This window comes from Paroedura picta, chromosome 5 (assembly GCF_049243985.1).
Source record: "Paroedura picta isolate Pp20150507F chromosome 5, Ppicta_v3.0, whole genome shotgun sequence".
NCBI classification, from domain to species: domain Eukaryota; kingdom Metazoa; phylum Chordata; class Lepidosauria; order Squamata; family Gekkonidae; genus Paroedura; species Paroedura picta.
The window spans coordinates 119,021,219-119,037,964 of NC_135373.1; the positions used below are offsets into that span (position 1 = coordinate 119,021,219).

Below are 16,746 nucleotides of genomic sequence, written 5' to 3' on the forward strand. Positions count from 1 at the left end.
TTGGGGTGTCAGCAGGTTCTCTGGCTATATGGAGAAGACCATCAGATCACAGAAGTCGGGACCATGAATCTCTTCCTGTATTGGCAGAACGAAAAAGGAGGTAACTATAGCATAGACCTGCAAACTGTTATCCATGCGAGCAGGGGCTCATGGTAATGGTAGTCCACGGACATCTGAAGAGCCACAGTTTGGCCACCTCTGTCTCGAAGATATTTTGATTTTGTTTCATGGCACATGAATACCTTCCTTTCAAAAAAAAATCTGAATAAAGTCTTTGAGGGGCTTTTGTGCAGGCCGTTCTTAGCTGCAGTAGTTTTTCTGACTTATCTAACACAACTCAGGGGAGTGTACAGTTGCAGTCTGGTTTCTTTTCTTTTTTTGGGTAGTTCTTTTTTAGCAGTGGCGAAATGCACAACGCCACAGCCACCCAGTTTGGGCTGCAGTTTCTAGGAAAGAGCGAGCTTTTATTTTATTTTATTCTTTGGCACCCCAGTGGCTGCACATTGTCATGCTCTCGGTGGGGGGCCAAAGGAAGCAGATGTTGCCACAGACGAAGCTAGACTGGTGAGCCCAATACATACACTATCCATGAAAATTGCAAGAGAAGAGTTTGAAATGGTTCGCAAGCGCCCTGTTCCCTGGAAGCCAGCCGGGAAAGCTGTCAAAACAGCATAAAAAGTCTTCAACACCAGCTTGAGACAGTTGCTGCATTGGCTTCTCAGTAAAAGAAGGCCGGTGTGTCTGTGTGTGTCATCATCACCCCAGTGAGAAAGGAGAGGCGGAGGTTGCGTAAAAGGTGGCAGCGATCCATGTTCAACGATTCATGCCCATTTTGCTAATTTACCCATGTTGTCCCGAGGAAGCATCTGAGTAAGATTTTAGGCTTCCTTGGGAGGTGGGCTAGGATTCCACGGGTAACTTTGAAAATGGAAAGAGAATGTTTAGTAGGGATACTTAGAATTCCACAGGTGAAGGAGTCCATCCCCACTCTACGCTCCGATGAAACCTCTCACAAAGCAGAGAGCCAGTGAAACTTTCGCATCATTCCGCTGATGGAAATCCCACCCTTCACCACAAAAGTTTTGCAACTACTACCAGCCATCGTGGTGGCGCAGCTGAAGCGTACAAACAGCTTTCCCAAAGTTTCAGACGTCCATGGACTACAATTCTCACGAGCCCCTGCCAGCATGTGCTCATGGGAGTTGTAGTCCATGGACATCTGGAAAGCCACAGTTTGACCAGCCCTGCATTAGACCATTCATGCTTCCTTAGGACTTTGAGAACCAAGGTTCCTTTTCCTTCCTTGTCTTTAGCTGGCATGTTGTCCCGTGCAGGCTTTTGGTGCACCACCGCCAGTAATTAGAGTTTTGCCATAGCATTCCAGAAGCTAGGTCAGGCTAATCTGACTTCCAGTAGTGGCATAGACATCTTGGGGAGGGCCATAGCTCAGTGGTAGAGCATGTACCTTAACCTGATGTACCTGATAAATGCTTAACATTTATCAGGTTATTATGGTTATGTCAACACCCCCCCCCCACTCCCAAAATGGCCAATGATGGGCCTGGAAGGGGTGGGAAGGGGAGGGCCCCCGATTGGGCGTGTCCACAGCTAGGCTTCCTGCCCATATTCTGCACAATGGTGCTACTTCTGGTTTTCTCGAAGCCTGAAGAATGTTTCGGGAGTTTCTCAACAGTTTCTCAATATTCCCTTTGTAACAAACCTTTTTAAGACAGGCTTTCTCATCAGGGTTTCACGATACCCTGTGGTTTCTTGACGGCCTGGGGTTTCTCGAAGCCTGAAGAATGTTTCAGGGGGTTCTCAATGGTAAGTCAAGAAAGGGTGTTCTAGGCTCACGAAGAACCAGGTTCAACTTCTGGCCTGTACTAAAATTCAGTTGGTGGCTTGAAACACAAAGATATAAACATGAGAAAGAAATAAAGATCACAACTAGAAAGGCAAAGAAATGAGCCAGTTACCAAACATGGTATGTTGTCACGTAGGTCCCAATTCAGGTCTCTGCGTGATGAGGCACGTTGGACCACGTTGGACCACAAGCTGTGGTTGTGTGGAGGTGCCAGTTGTACATCCCACATTTCCCTGCAACCCTTTGCCGGTGCCTCAGTTAACACCATTGCGACAGTGATGATAAAGGCCATCGGAACGGCACAAATCACAGTGGTTGAGTTTTGTTTATGTTTTGAAGCAAGGCTGTTGCGTTTTGTGTTGACAGAGGAGGAACTGGCGACGCCACCCCTAGATGGCATCATTCTCCCTGGAGTGACGAGGCAGAGCATTTTGGACCTTGCACACAAGTGGGTAGGTAGTCCAGTCTTCCGTGGCCACGTGGACTTGACTCGGCATCAGGTTATCAACTTTCCCGTGGAAACGTGGAGGGCAAGAACTTTTGAACAGGTCGGTTTGTCAGCCGTTTCTGTAGACCTAGAGAACTTCATCCTATTGAGTCTGACTGTTGGTGATCCATCCAATTGAGTACTCTGCCTCGCAATGCTGGACTTCCTTGGCGGTCTCCCACCCAAACACGAACCAGGGTCAACCCTGCTTAGCATCCGAGATCTCTTGAGATCGGGCTGGCCTGGATCAAGTCAGGGCTTCCCAGCAGCTGGGTCTATATTCTTGTTGACTTTCCGCTTCTTCCCCCAAACGAGGATCTCCGGCCCGTTAAAATCATGTCCTTTCTCCCTGTGTCTCTTTCCCCCTATGCAGAGAAAATTCAAAGTGTCAGAGCGATACATCACCATGAGCGATTTGATGGCTGCCTTGAAGGAGCACCGCGTGAAGGAGATGTTCGGGGCCGGGACGGCTTGCGTCGTGTGCCCCGTTTCAACAATATTGTACATGGGCGAGGTGAGGTTTCATTTTGGTTTTTTTCAGCTTACCAAAATACAGTAAAGATTGAGAGATGTTGAGGAATTCCTTGTGGGATTCAGGAATATATCTAAAGGAGAACTCTGAAACTTCGTATATATCCTTAACACTATTTTGCTCCCTTATATATTTGGGAAACAGCCTCCTGGGAGGAGACTGTCCAGGGCCCTGTCCATCCAGGCCCACCCTGATTGGCCCTCCCCCTCCAGCTCCCTCCCTCCGTCCCTCCTTGCCTGCTAGAAGCCTTGTGGCTGCGGCCTCCATTGTCGCCCACGAGGAGATAGGGGGCTTTGTGGCCTGCAGGTACGCTCCTGCTGGGAGGGAGCTGGGGGGGGGGGTTTGCAGCCTCCCTGCAGGCCGCAAAGCCCTGTCACCACCGGTGGGGGGAAGGGGGCTTTCTACTTCCTGTAGCTCGCATTGCGGGCCAAAGGGAGCCGCGGCCACCCTCTCATGCCCTCCTGCCTGCCGCCCCTTTCACAGCCCATTTCTAAAATGGGCTTTGATACTAGTATATATATAACTTTTATTTTATTTGTAGGCTGCCCCCCCCCCCCCCCGTGCAAACAGGCTTGGGGCAATTTACAACACATAAAACCATTTTTAAAACAATTGAACCTGTTAAAAATATTTTTTTTTTACGTTTCTGTAATTTCCGCAACCTCCATGGTCTTGTTTGGTCTCTCTTCTCAGTCTTGATGGACACCACTGGAATCAGTGTGGAGATGGGACAGAGCAAGAGATGGACACACGTGATGGGGGAGGCAGAGGGAGGCCCACAGTTGTATCTCAGCTGTCCTGGCCTCAACCATAACCCTGGTGGAAGAGTGCTGTTTTGCTGGCCCAGCAAAACCTTGTTAGCTCCGTCAGGGCCTGGATCTCTACTGGCAACTCATTCCACCAGGCGGGAGCCGAGGCCGAAAAGTCCCACAAAGCACTTTCACACGCACTTTCAATAACTTTCGATGCACTTTGCAACTGGGTTTCTCTGTGTAAAGTGGCAAAATCCATTTGTGAAAATTCGCTAAAGTAAATTGAAGCGGCATTATTTTGCGTGTGCCAAAGTGCCGGCAGTCTCGACGTAACCTCACAGTGCGCTTGTGAGGAGAAAGCGGAGGAGATTTGTAAGCCACTTTGGTTCGTCATCAGAAAAGTCCAGTATAAATATATTGGCACTGCAGGGGGGGACAGGATCCCCAGCTTATTTGCGAGACGGCCACAGAAATGACGCTCGGTGCGTGGGAGATGGAGGCACATGGATTTTTGGTTGTTTGTTTATTTGTTTAAAAGATTTCTGTCGCCTTTTTACAAATGTAATACAATTTACTGTCTTTCTCATAAATGGCAAACCAGCATCCACATCATTGCTAAGAGAGGAAAAGGAAGACTAACTTCCGTTCTGCCTCCAAAGCTACCCATTCACTGGCAGTCTTCAAGCAAAGGCTGGATACACACTTTTCTTGGATGCTTTAGGATGCTTTGGGCTGATCCTGCGTTGAGCAGGGGGTTGGACTAGGTGGCCTGTATGGCCCCTTCCAACTCTATGATTCTATTTTCTTTTGATTTCTTTTCTTTTCCTGCTTCTGTACCTCATGCAGCCCACAGAAACCAGAACCTTGGACTAGTTGTATTTCAGAGTGCCAGAAGACAGTTCATGAACTGACGTGTGTGTGTGTGTTTGTGTGTGTAAGCTTTGTATAATTCTCGCACTTTTCCTTCCCCTAGCATTTGCACATTCCAACCATGGAGAACGGACCTCAGTTAGCTACCCGTTTTTTGAAACAGCTGACCGATATCCAAGTAAGGGTCTCAATTCTTTCCTAACTGTGCAGGGGAAGAGAAGATTAATCGAAAAGCCCTTTTTCTTTGGGATGAGGCTCAGGGGTAGGCCATCTCCTTGGCATTTAGTCCTTGGCCACTCTCCGGTTCACAGGATCAGGAAGTAGGTAATATGAGACACTTCAGCTGGCGTCTCCAAAGACTCCACCCCTTCTAGTGGACATGACTGATTTAGATTTAGACCAATAGCCTGATTGAGTATAAGGCAGCTTCATATGTTTAGTGAGTGGATTGCTAGCCTAAACTCGTTAAACTTAGTCCAGTAGCACCTTTAAGACCAACAAAGATTTATTCAAGGCATGAGCTTTCGAGTGCAAGCACTTAGTGTAAATGTTAAACTTAGTGTAATGTTTTTAAATAGATGATGTGGCCAATTAAAATATGGTTTTTGTAAGATGGTACTGTGACCCCACCCTCCGCCGTGCCTGTACTGCCAGCTCATGTGACAGAGGCTCATGGGAACTGCCAATCAGGAATGTGCGCTTCCTGATTGGCCCGGCCCCACTCACCCCCAACAAACCCAGCAAGGACCACTTTTAGGGCTATATTGTGCCTTGTGCTGTCTATCAATTTAAGTTCAGCAAACTGGCAGATGCTGACCCTGAATCTATTCTTCTGCAGCTTCATTGGGTGGCCTCGAGCTGTAGCCTTTTAGTTTGTTCTCTGTTTGTTCTCTGTCCCCACCCCACCCCAACACACGCTTTGGCCAAAGTATAATGCTCTTTTCTTCTTCTTGCAGTACGGGAGAGAAGGCAGCGAGTGGGCAGTCATAGTGTGCTGAACAGGACGGGCAGGGAAGGATCAGACCTCCAGGAAAAAAGACCAAGGCAGGCCGACGTACCACCTGACCGATGACCAGTTGTACCATAGCTCCACGTAGCGTAGTCCGTGTGTGACCAATCTGTTCATGGGCTTGGGGGTGGGGGGGAAATGATTCCCACGTCCCAGGGAGTGTGATCACAATTGTTTTGGTTTTCTACCGTGGTTTTGCTCTAGAGTAGAAATCTGTCTTCTGGTAGAGGTGCTAGATGTAAGCAATATTTTTCCTGACAGTTTTCTTGGTGCCGCCCCCCCTCCTTGTTTCCTCGGTACAGTCGACAGGTGTGTCTAAAAGCTCTTCAACTGCTCTTCAGTGCAGGCCAAGCCCTCTTTCGTGTTGCCTCGGAAGAGGTCCTCCCTATAGCACAGTTGCCAAATGGCTCAGAGGCAACCTTTTGCTGTCTTTGGCTTCTTCTCGTCATTCCCCGTTGGGAAGAAGAGAAAGCTCTTTTGGTTTAGTTTGCTTGTTTGAAATCTTTTCTATGGCTCTAGTTGACTGTTGAGGGGACCGTTCTCTGCAATCCCCAGAACCCTTTTTACTTTTCGTGGACAACACTTTGGTCGTGGAGACCATGTCTCCTAGCCATGGAATTTCTAAAGGAGAGCGGTCGGATCTGCTTTCCCGATTGGTGCCCGTTGATATCGTGCCTTGGGTGAATCCCAACTCTATCCTTTTTCTCGCCTTCCCTATAAAGGACTTTGGTGGTCACTGCGGGGTACACGTGGAGCCGGCCCAAGGATTGGGGGTGCCCTAGGCTAGATTGGGGGTGCCCTAGGCTCCCCCTCCAAGATGGAACCCTCCATCCTTAGCTCCCCCATGCGAGGCTGCATTGCTCATCCCCTAGCAGTTGGGCGAGGTGAAGGCCCATCTCACCCCATGGCAGGGGGAGGAAGCAGTGCTCGCCCTCACCCCCTGGCGGGGGGAGAGGAAAGGATTGATTGGGTTCCCTACCAGTCATCCCCTTGGGTTGAGGGTGCTTCCCATGGTAGAACCCGATGCTATTGGAGTGGCCAATCTGGTTTAACCCTTTCCTCTCTGGAGCTGTAGGGCTGCCCAATAGAAAGACCACCCATGGTTACACAGGGCCCTAAACGGTCCGGGAGACTGTCACATATTGATCCAGGCGGATTTCGAAGGAGGAGCCAGACGTGTGGCGGTTGCGCAATCCATTGTGCTTTAAATCCATTCGGTGGATCGGGTCCTCTGCAGCTCCTCCCTCATGCTGATGACAAAGCTTGTTCCCATGGAATCAGACCACCCACCGGGTCTCCCGCAGACCATACAGGCCTTTGTGGTTCCCATTAACTCCACACAGGTCAAACCTGTGAAAGGTCAAAACAAATCAATACGACTTCGGCAAGGGTCGCCGGGATCTCCTGACGCTCCACAGACTGGACCCGGCTCCCAAAAAGTAGCATAGCGTCACAAACGAAAGCAAGTTAATGGTCAGACAGCAAGTCAATGGCTGTATTGCGTTTTCAATAAAAAGCAACTCAATGGCTGCATTGTGTTTTCAATAAAATGCCAGTCTGGAAGCAGGGAGCTTTGCAGTTTTCCAGTCCGTAGGGCTCAAACCCCCGAACTGCCTAACCGGCCGCTTAATTCTGGCTTCCCAAATAAGGGCCTTGCCCCCCCCCCCCCGCCCCCCAGTTCACTTACCCAGTTGAATCGTACTGGACGATTACAAGGCCATCCTAAGCAGAGGAACCCTCTTCTAAACCCAGGGACCTTTGTGGCAGGGGTGGCCAAATGTGGCTCTCCAGATCAACGTGGACTACAACTCCCATGAGCCCCTGCGGCTGGGCCACCCTTGTTCTATGGACTTGCAAGGATGTAACTGCATTGGATAGATAGACCCAAGCCCAGTAGGACCATAGAGGCCAACAAGATTTTCAGGGTCTGAGCTTTCCAAAGTCAAAGCTGTCTTCAACGGATACTAGATGAAGGGAACTTGGACTCTGGAATGCTAAGACCCCTGAAATCTGGTTGGTCCCTTAAGATTCTACTGGACTAGAAACTAGGTCTTCAGCTGCAGACTAATATGGGTACCGACCCTACACTACCCGCTTAGGATTACACTGATAGTACCGTATTGTCTCACAGAGTTGGAAGAGACCACCAAGGGCCATCCAGTCCAGCCCCCGATCTTCTGGGAGACTTTAAAAACGTACACTCTTGGCAGGTGCTCATCCAATCTCCTCCTAAAAACTTCCACCATCCCCCCTCCGAGGAGGCATATTCTATGAACAGCCCTCACTGCCAGAAAATACTTCCTCATATTTAAGTGGAAACCCCTTTCCCGTAATTTGAACCCATTGCTCCTGGTCCTTGTCTCTAAACAAGCTGGCCCCCTCTTCAACCGGTCTCCCTTTTACATAAACACAGTTGTCCTATCGTCCCCTGCTCTCCTCCTCTCCAAGCTGCACATCCCCAACTCTCTCAGCCCCTCCTCGTAACGCATGTACCCCCAACACCTCAACCCTCCTAAGTCACCCATCTCTGAACATGTTCCCAAGTCCAAGCATCCTACCAGTCTAAGGCCGCAGTCCTAAATGCACTAAGGAGTCAATCCCATGGAATAAAATGGGATTTATTCCTGAGATTACTAGTTTAGTATTATACCACAGGCAGTTTTACCCATATCCCAGACATCTTAATATGGCCTGCAAGGATGTGTTAAATACACAAGGGGCTGGAGAGTCACACCTGTGCTCTCTTTGACTCTTGCACGGTGGCTTCCTGGGCTTTCAATGCGATCTCCTGGTTCTTGGATCCCCTCCAGTTTGAACCATATTGTTCAATCTGAAGCGACTTCCCTGGGTCATTCGTTGCAACAATCGTGCCATCCACAAAAGAGATTTCGTTTCTTGGCTCGCTCTCCTTTTCGAGCTGGCTTTAGGATACCTTTTGCCAAAGAGGTTGCTTACAACAGTGTTGTGTCCTTGTACAACTCCACGACCCAGGGGCTTATTTTAGTTATCGTTACCGTCCGTTTAAGGAGAAGCAGTTGGAGTACGCTGAGAAGATAGCCAATGAAACAGCATGGAAAGCTGGTTCCGTTTTTTCTTATTGCACTACGGCTGTATTCGGAGAACTAAGGAGTTATTTATTTTATTATTTTTCTATAGTAGGGGAGGGTGAAACTGGGAAACTCTGAACTCTGCCTCTTTTCTAACAGAGCCTACCTCTAACGGGTTATTTTGCTAACACATAGAAATATGCTCAGCATCTATCGATATCTCTAGCATCTATCAATATCTCTCCCTCTCTTATATTCTATCACCCGTGGCTCCCATCTGCAGATAGCTAAATCTGTAGATTGGGGCCATATAGAGGCTGAACATATTTTTGTGCTAATTCGATAGAATCACTAGGTTTGCTGAAAAATCCAGACGTTTCAAAAGAAGACATGGGGGGGGGGGATTTAAATCCCCCTTCCCCAAAGTAATGTTGCTCTCTCTGTGCTTACTGCTCACTTCCTGCAGCAGCAGAGAATCATCCCAGGGGCCATGGGAGGCTTGTCGAGGTGGTGAGGTTGGTCAGGGAACGTGCTGGGCTCAGGGGCCGCACCAGGCATGGAAGCAGCGAGGGCGGCGATGCTGGACCTGGAGGTGACAGTGGAGCAACCCACGGGCAGCAAACTGGCCCAGCAGCTGCTGTGGGACGGTCCTGGGCCGTACCAAGCCTGTCAGTGGCTTCAGCTGGAAGATGTGTATCCCCCCCTCCACAGGCCCAGCAGCAAAGTCTTGGAGCTACCCTGAGTTCTTTAATGGTGGAGAGGGGGGGAGATGAGAGCTCAGAGGCCTGGCAGCAGAAGCCTTAAGGGCAGTGGGGCTTCCGGAACCTCCATGTGCCTAGCATCAGAGACTTGGAGCCAGCATTGTTGTTGGGGGAGGTTGGGAGGGAGCACGGTGGCCCGATGGCAGTGGATGCAACAGTGGGGGAGAGCCATGATACTTGTGTATGGGATGCCTTCGCTTAGCTGGCCAAGACTGGAGAGGGGAAATAAAAAAAAATAAAACTCTTCCCCTTGCGAAGATCGCAGGCTCCCACTTGTAATTTTAAATCACTTGTTGAGTTAAAACTTTTAGGGATAACCCAACCAAGACCATACAGCTTCATACTACAGGGGAAAGGAAAACACATTTGAATGCAATCCGTGTCCAACCGCTCAGCAAACTTAAAAATCTACTTCCTAGAGGAAAAGGGTGTTTGCGTAGCCCCCTTCCTGACCCCCTAGCTTTAAAGTGTTCCTAGTTATGTGGAGAGAGCCTGTGTGTGTGGCATTTGTGTTTATGTGGGAGGACAGGAACGATCCCCTCAGCTGCCAGGAGGTGGGACAGCCTCCTAGCTGCCCTTCTGGGTTGACTTGTTCCATGCATAGTTGCACACCCAGGGCTTCTGGGACCCTGGCCATCTCACTTCCTGCCGACCTCCATTCCTACAGTTACAGGGAGACTTTCCCCCTAGACCCTTCAGTCACAGGAAATACAGCAGTTCACTTTTTGGTGCACAAGCGCGAACCCAGAGAGGTCCGTGGCTCCTCCCCTTCAGAAAAAGAGCATAATTTACAAGAACTACCCATGGTTGTCGAGCTGTGAACTGCCATTACCGTTTCAGAATCAGGCCGAGGAGTCTGGTTTCAGTTTTGTATGTTTATATCGGTTTTGTAGGTGTATATAAATATCTCTATATTTAAGAAATAGATATATATGACATTATTGAAGACCAGTTGAAGATGACTGTTCCAGACCGTGTCCTCTGTAGAACGCACTTGTTAAGCACAAACCGCTGTGCCGCTTAACGATAGACGTCGCCTTCGTATTTCTCTTCTCTCGAACGTGTCTCGTGTTCCGGTCGTTGTTTGTGCGTATTCCACGTATCACTGGCTGCCGTCTGGGGAGCCTGATTCCCCTGTCGTTAAACTAGTGGCCACCATGCTAAGTGGGGCACGCCGAGATGTCGACATTGGGCAGTGGAAGGGCTTCTACAAGGCCACCGTCATAACTGAAGAGTGCCTTTTGACTGGGAAGCATATGTCCATTGGGAGTTTCACCTCACTAAGCGAAAACCAAGGCAGCGTACTTAAATGATGTTTGGCAAAAATGAGGACCGGTGATAGAATCATAGAATCATAGAGTTGGAAGGGACATCGTGGGTCATCTAGTACAACCCCTGCACTATGCAGGACACTCACAACTCTATGCAGGACACTCACAACACAATAGATCATGGCTGCCATGTTTCCGCCAGAAAATGGCAGCTGAGGAGCTAATTTTGGGGGGAGAAGTGAAGACGGGGAGAGCAGTGCTTAACCCCCCCTCACACACACACACACAACACCCTTCCCCAGCTAATATTCTCCCTAACTGGGTTCCTAGATATCCCTTTGTATCCTCAAATGAGGAAAAATCATGGGGCAAGGAGGACTGCAGGGGAAAATTGCCCGGCAAGGGGACAATGAAGACACTCACCCACCAGTGTGGTGTAGTGGTTAAGAACCTCTAATATGGAGAACCAGGTTTGATTCCCCACTCTGCCACATGCAGCCAGCTTGGGTGACCTTGGGCCAGTCTCGGTTCTCTGAGAGCTTTCTCAGCCCCACCCACCTCACAGGGTGTCTGCTGTGGGGAGAGGAAAGGGAAGGCAATTGTAAGCCACTTTGAGACTTCCTTTAGGTAGTGAAAAAGTGGAGTATAAAAACCAACCCTTCTTTTTCTCTGCCAGCTGTGACCTCCAGAGAGGACATGTCAATGCCATGAGTGGCTGAGGCCAGCCCCAGCCTGAAGGGGGCGGGGTCTTGTTAAGATTTTTTCAGGCATATGGTCTCCCCTCCCCAAGAGGGCAATCCGTGAAGGCTTTTATGGCCATTGGTTGCCTCGGTGGCTCTATAGCAATAGATGTTGCTGCTAGAAACCAGGGAGGGAGAAAGACCAAGTCCCATCTGCTGACACCCAAAGGAAGAGTTAGGCAACAGGGATCACCGCTGCACAGAAAGGTCAAAGGTCAGCAGTGGGCCCAGTTCCCCAGCAACTGCTTGGGGAAGGTGACCCCCGATGCCAGCCTGTGGAACTAGCCATTCCAGACAGAGTTGTGCATCCTTTCTGGCTAATTGTTTATACTTAAGAAATGCTCCTCTTGATTCAGTTAGAAGGATTGTGAATTGTTTTCTTCCCTGAGGAAGGCTGTTTCCAGTCGACCAGATGACAAAAGCCTCTGGTTTACTGGTACTGAGAACCAAAGCACAAGGGGTCTTGGGACTACTTATGCCCCCCCCAAAAAAGCCCGCTTGCTGGCTTGCAGGCACTTTAAATTCCTCCCTACACCATTTGGTTTAAGAAGAAAATGGGGAAGCTGGGGAGAACGTGAAGAAAGACAGTCCTGGGGAAGATGGACAGCCTCCTTTCTCGCCCTTCACTACATTCATTTAGAGTTGTTGGGACTGGGACTGGTAGGTTTTCCCCAGTAGACCTGGTGTCCAAAGAGAAGGGCAATTTGTGTGTGTGTGTGGGGGGGGGATGGTGTTAAATACAGCAAAGCACAATGGGAGGGGTGGTCCTGAGTGTGTTTACTCAGAAGTAAATCCCATTGAGCTCAGCAGGGCTTACCCCATGGGAAATGTGCTTAGGTCGTAGCCTTAGGTGTGTCCAGAGTGGGAGAGGACGAAGACTCGCGATGTCCTTTCCACATTGATATGAAGACATGTACAGAAGACATCAAACCCATCCCAAAAGAATGGAGAATAAATCTATTGTCTTTGCCAAGGCCTTTGTGGAACATTATGGTATTTCTCACGTTGACTTCACGTCGAGTGTGTTTTGTTAAATTCAGTTCTCCGCTGCTGAAGACCGAAAGAAGGCTCTGAACTTGTTTTCTTATACACGTTGTTATATATTTTGAAGTGTTGATTTTTACCGATTGACATCTTACACGGAGGTGGCTCTCGTCCGAGTTCCCCCGGTTCGAAGCGGAACCCTTGAATTCCTTCGGAATACGTTCTGCTTTATGGGTGCTGGGGAAAGTTGTTGTTGTACTCATTTTGTAAAGTTGCACTAAACTGGGGAGAGTTACCAAGACGGAGGACAAAATTTCAGTCCAGTTGCACTGTAAAGCCCAACACAACATAAGCTTTTGTGAATTAAAGGTCATCAGCCACCTGGCCGAAATTCTGTTCTACTAATATTAAGATACTATCAAGATGAAGTCTTGTTCCTCGGTAGTAAGACCAAGACACTTTGAGTGCACTGCAGTTTGCCAAATGCCTTGAGGAGAATTCATTTTGCCAGGACTGGAATGGAGGTTGCTTGGCCTACTTACTGGAAGCAGCAGGTGTGGACGCGTGAAAGGCTTAGCCATCTTTCTCTTGCTTCCGGGCCTCAGTTGGAGGAAGGAGATCTTAAGACTTCCCCCTGGATTTGCACAAAATCTCAGAGCATGGGAGGGAGGCCGAACAAACGAAAGTTTTCTCTCCCAGTTTGTTGGCAGAGAATGCAAGGAACGTGGTAGCAAAAATACGTCGTCACTATGGAGTCTAAACAGGACGGCAAATTTTTCCCTGGGGAAGTTGTACGGATTGCTCTGAATCTCTCCATGAGAACTTCCCATCTGTGTTGTCCCTGAGAAATGACCATTTCTCAACATTTTTCCCATTGAGAAAGCCCTGAAATGTTTTTCTGGTTGTGAGAATCCCCAGAAGTAGAACAATCATGCAGAATATGGTTGGGAAGAATAGCTGTGTACATGCCTACCTGGGCCCTTTCCCTTCCCACCTCCTCCAGGCCCATTATTGGCCATTTTGAGAGAGGAGGGCAGGTCAACGTTACCATATCACCTGATCAACAAATTTGTAAAAAATATATTAAAAACTAGTATCAAAGCCCATTTTAAAAATGGGCTTTGAAAGGGGCAGCAGGCAGGAAGGCGTGAGAGGGTGGCCGTGGCTCCCTTTGGCCCGCTTTGTGGAAAGCCCCCCCTGCCGGCAGCAACAGGGCTTTGAGGCCTGCAGGGAGGCTGCAAACTCCCCTCCCTCCCAGCAGGAGTGTACCTGCTGGCCGCAAAGCCCTGTTTCTGCCTCTCTCCTTGTGGGCGACAATGGAGGCCGCAGCCACAAGGCTTCTAGCAGGCAAGGAGGGAGGGTGGGAGCTGTTGGGGGAGGGCCAATCAGGGTGAACCTGAGCAGACAGGGCCCCGGACAGTCTCCTCCCAGGAGGCTGTTTCCCAAATATATAAGGGAGCGATCAACTCGCACCCATTAGGGAAACCCTTCCATGGCAGTCAAGAAACCCCAAGGTTGAGAAAGCCTGCCCTAGATACATTAGAACAAAATAATTTTATCCAAAATAATCGGTAGTATTAATAGTTTGTATTAGAGAAGCACAATATAAGTTGCTTCTTTATCTACATAATAAGTACTGGAGTCATCCCGAATCCTCAGAACTTTGTATGCTCGAATTTTACATCTATTCCCTCTTTGACTCTCGCATCAGATTTCCAGGCGGCTTCTCAGCTCCAGACGTTCACAGGCAGCTAGCAACCAAAGCCAGAAGGGTTGTATGGATGAACCTAGCCTTTACCTCTTTGCTTTCAAGGCCATTGGGATGAACTGGAGCGTACCACTGGGTCTTTTAAACATACTACCCAACTCTCCTCTGTTTAGTTTCCTCGAATCATCTATGTATGTTGGCATAACCTGTATGACTTCTCTTCTCTCCCCATATCTCCTTACCAAACTGTGATTGATGAAGGGCCAGGTTTTCAAATAGCTTTTTTTTCTTCTTCTAAAATGTAAAGAGGTTATCAACCCACACTCAAACCAGCAGAGTATTTTGATATTGCGTGACAATCCTATTAAAAAAATTAAAAACGATACCTTCCGTTGCCAGTGTTGTTAATGTTTGCATGACCACACAAAACGTCTACATGAGAAGGGAGAATCCATAGACGACAAGGTCCCACCACAAAAGGTAGAGGAAAAGATGTACTTGGTCATTGAGAGCAGAGGTAGTTGTGTTATGCAAAGAAAGAGACTCCTGCAGTGCTTGGCTCCCCTCCCCACTCTGAGCTTTCCCAATTGAGTGCAGAACACTTTCTGTTTCAATTGGTGGGGGGGGGGGGGTATAGAGGAAGACCTGAGTTTCAAACACATCTGAATTCAGCAGGATCCACAATGGAAAAACTAAAGTAAGTGCAGAATCAGCCGATTGGTCATTGTGAACTATGACATCTTGCAATTTTGATGCGATGCCTTGTATTCACTACCTACTAGGAACACACTTGCTTTCTCTTCATCAGTAGATATATTTGCCTCCCTTGAAGAAGGGGGAAGGTCCACAATTCCTTTATATCAGAATTAAAATACATCTTTAAAAACAATGCAGAGCCATCAATTAAAATGTAGGGCAAGAAGAAGAGGTCACAGAATGCCAGAAGAAATAGTTAAAAGAAGTAGAAGACACTGAGAGGGGCAGAGAAGTACTGCTAGTGAGGGACTGCTACCATTTTGGGGCCACAGCCCAAGAAGGCCCTCTTCTGTGTTGCCATCCATCTAACCTCCAATGCAAGATTTTAGAAGGTGGCCCAAGTGGTTGGGCAGGTTAGTATATGAACCAACTGGTAAAAGATGCCCCTGGCCACGGGTTCCACCTGCTTAACTAACAGGAAGCCCAGGTGTAGTAGCACTTCCATGCTGCAAACATGCACTTTTAGGGAGCATACAACTGTATCCAGAACAGGAGACATTTGAACTCCCAGCCCAATCCTACTGCTCACACTTCCATCTTGCTGGGAATGAGCTTCAGTTCATGAGCCCACACTTTCCCCAAAACTGCCCCCCAGGCACCCAGTTCAGGGGTACTACACCCTCCCTGAGATCTGTTGGGCATGGAAAGTAGAACAGAATGTCATCTTTATATTGGCAACATCCCAGCTCAAATTTTTAGATAGCCTCACCCAGCACTTTCATGTAGATGTTAAAAATGGAAGTCTGTAGGACTCTTATGGACCAAGGGTCCCAGCAGCCACCTTATGTAGGACCCAAAACACTGCAAAACACTCCCCACCAGTTTCGGCTCAATACGGCAGTGCAGTTTCCCCTTTATCCTTCATCTTGCTGTACTGACACCATCGTGCCTATAGATGTTTTAGCAGACGCTCTTAAAAACATCAACAATGCAGAGAAATGCAGGGAATGTCACATTCCCATCAGGCCATACTGCAGAGTGAACCCCTAGTTTTTAACTGATGGTGAAACATGGTTACTTAGGTGAATTTGAGATTGTTGATTATCACAAAGCAGGGGAAATTGTTGTGAACCTCACAGGCAGATTCCACAGGCATGGTGCAATCCATCTGAGGTTTCATGTCCAGCTGAAGGGTCTGGAAAAGTGGCAGCACAGCCTGCTTCCTTCCTGCCATTTTGGTACATCGTGCTCTGCTGACCACTTCTGCTTCTATCATGGACCACAAGGAAGCAAGGCAAAAACATACAGGTGAGAAAAACTTGAGCTACTTTTCCTGAGCGTGCACAAAAATTAAAAGGCAGATAAATAAATCGTCAAAATAGGGGAGAAAGCAGTCCAAAAGACTATTACGGCTGATGGTAACAAAAGCTGCTGAGAGGTCAATTAGAATTACACTATCCACCTTCTGCAGGTCATCCAGAATTATAACACCTGGGATTTTGCACAGGTAAAATGGGAGAGAAGCTGAGATGGGTGGTGGTAGCAGGAAACCACACGGGAAAAGAAAATGTGGGTTGCTGAATCGGTTGCTGATGTCACTATTTCATAGAATCAGAGTTGGAAGGGATCCTACAGGCCATCTAGAATGGAGGGGGGGGCTGGCCCCAGCTCTAGAGAGGACAGGGGAGGCCCAAGGGACAGAATAAAAGGGGCTGCCAAATCAGGCCAGTGAGGAGTGAGAGATGCTGAACCTGGTGTTCAGGCTGAGCTGTCACTCAGGGAAAAGGGCCAGGTGCAACAAATCTCAACCACCTTAATTCTGAGGCCTGGGAAACTTCTCCAGTCGGGGAACAGAGACAGAGGGTGACAGAGGCCCACCAGCTCTAGGGGTTGCTCACAGAGCTACATATAACTTAAAAGTATGCAGGGCTTCCAGAGACTGATTTGTCTAATCAATCTCTCTGTGCATAAATGACAAATAACACCATTTGAGATATTAGATCCTATTGTATTTCTCCCACCCCC

General features: G+C 48.5%; 1 protein-coding gene and 1 pseudogene across 5 annotated transcripts in view; both read left to right on the forward strand.

Annotated features, from left to right (window-relative positions):
• BCAT1 (branched chain amino acid transaminase 1) overlaps positions 1 to 14,408 on the forward strand; it is a 60,929-nt gene extending 46,521 nt beyond the window's left edge. For all 5 annotated transcript variants that reach the window (XM_077340166.1, XM_077340167.1, XM_077340164.1 and 2 more), the window contains 5 exons: positions 1 to 100; positions 2,231 to 2,316; positions 2,725 to 2,865; positions 4,609 to 4,683; positions 5,462 to 14,408. The exon at positions 1 to 100 is cut by the window's left edge and continues 43 nt beyond it. In XM_077340166.1, coding sequence (XP_077196281.1) covers positions 1 to 100; positions 2,231 to 2,316; positions 2,725 to 2,865; positions 4,609 to 4,683; positions 5,462 to 5,503 — 444 coding nt within the window. In that variant the 3' untranslated portion in view covers positions 5,504 to 14,408. The remainder of the gene's footprint in view (positions 101 to 2,230; positions 2,317 to 2,724; positions 2,866 to 4,608; positions 4,684 to 5,461) is intronic.
• Positions 9,139 to 16,058, forward strand: LOC143838896 (small ribosomal subunit protein uS8 pseudogene; annotated as a pseudogene).
• The last annotated feature ends 688 nt before the right edge of the window (positions 16,059 to 16,746 follow it).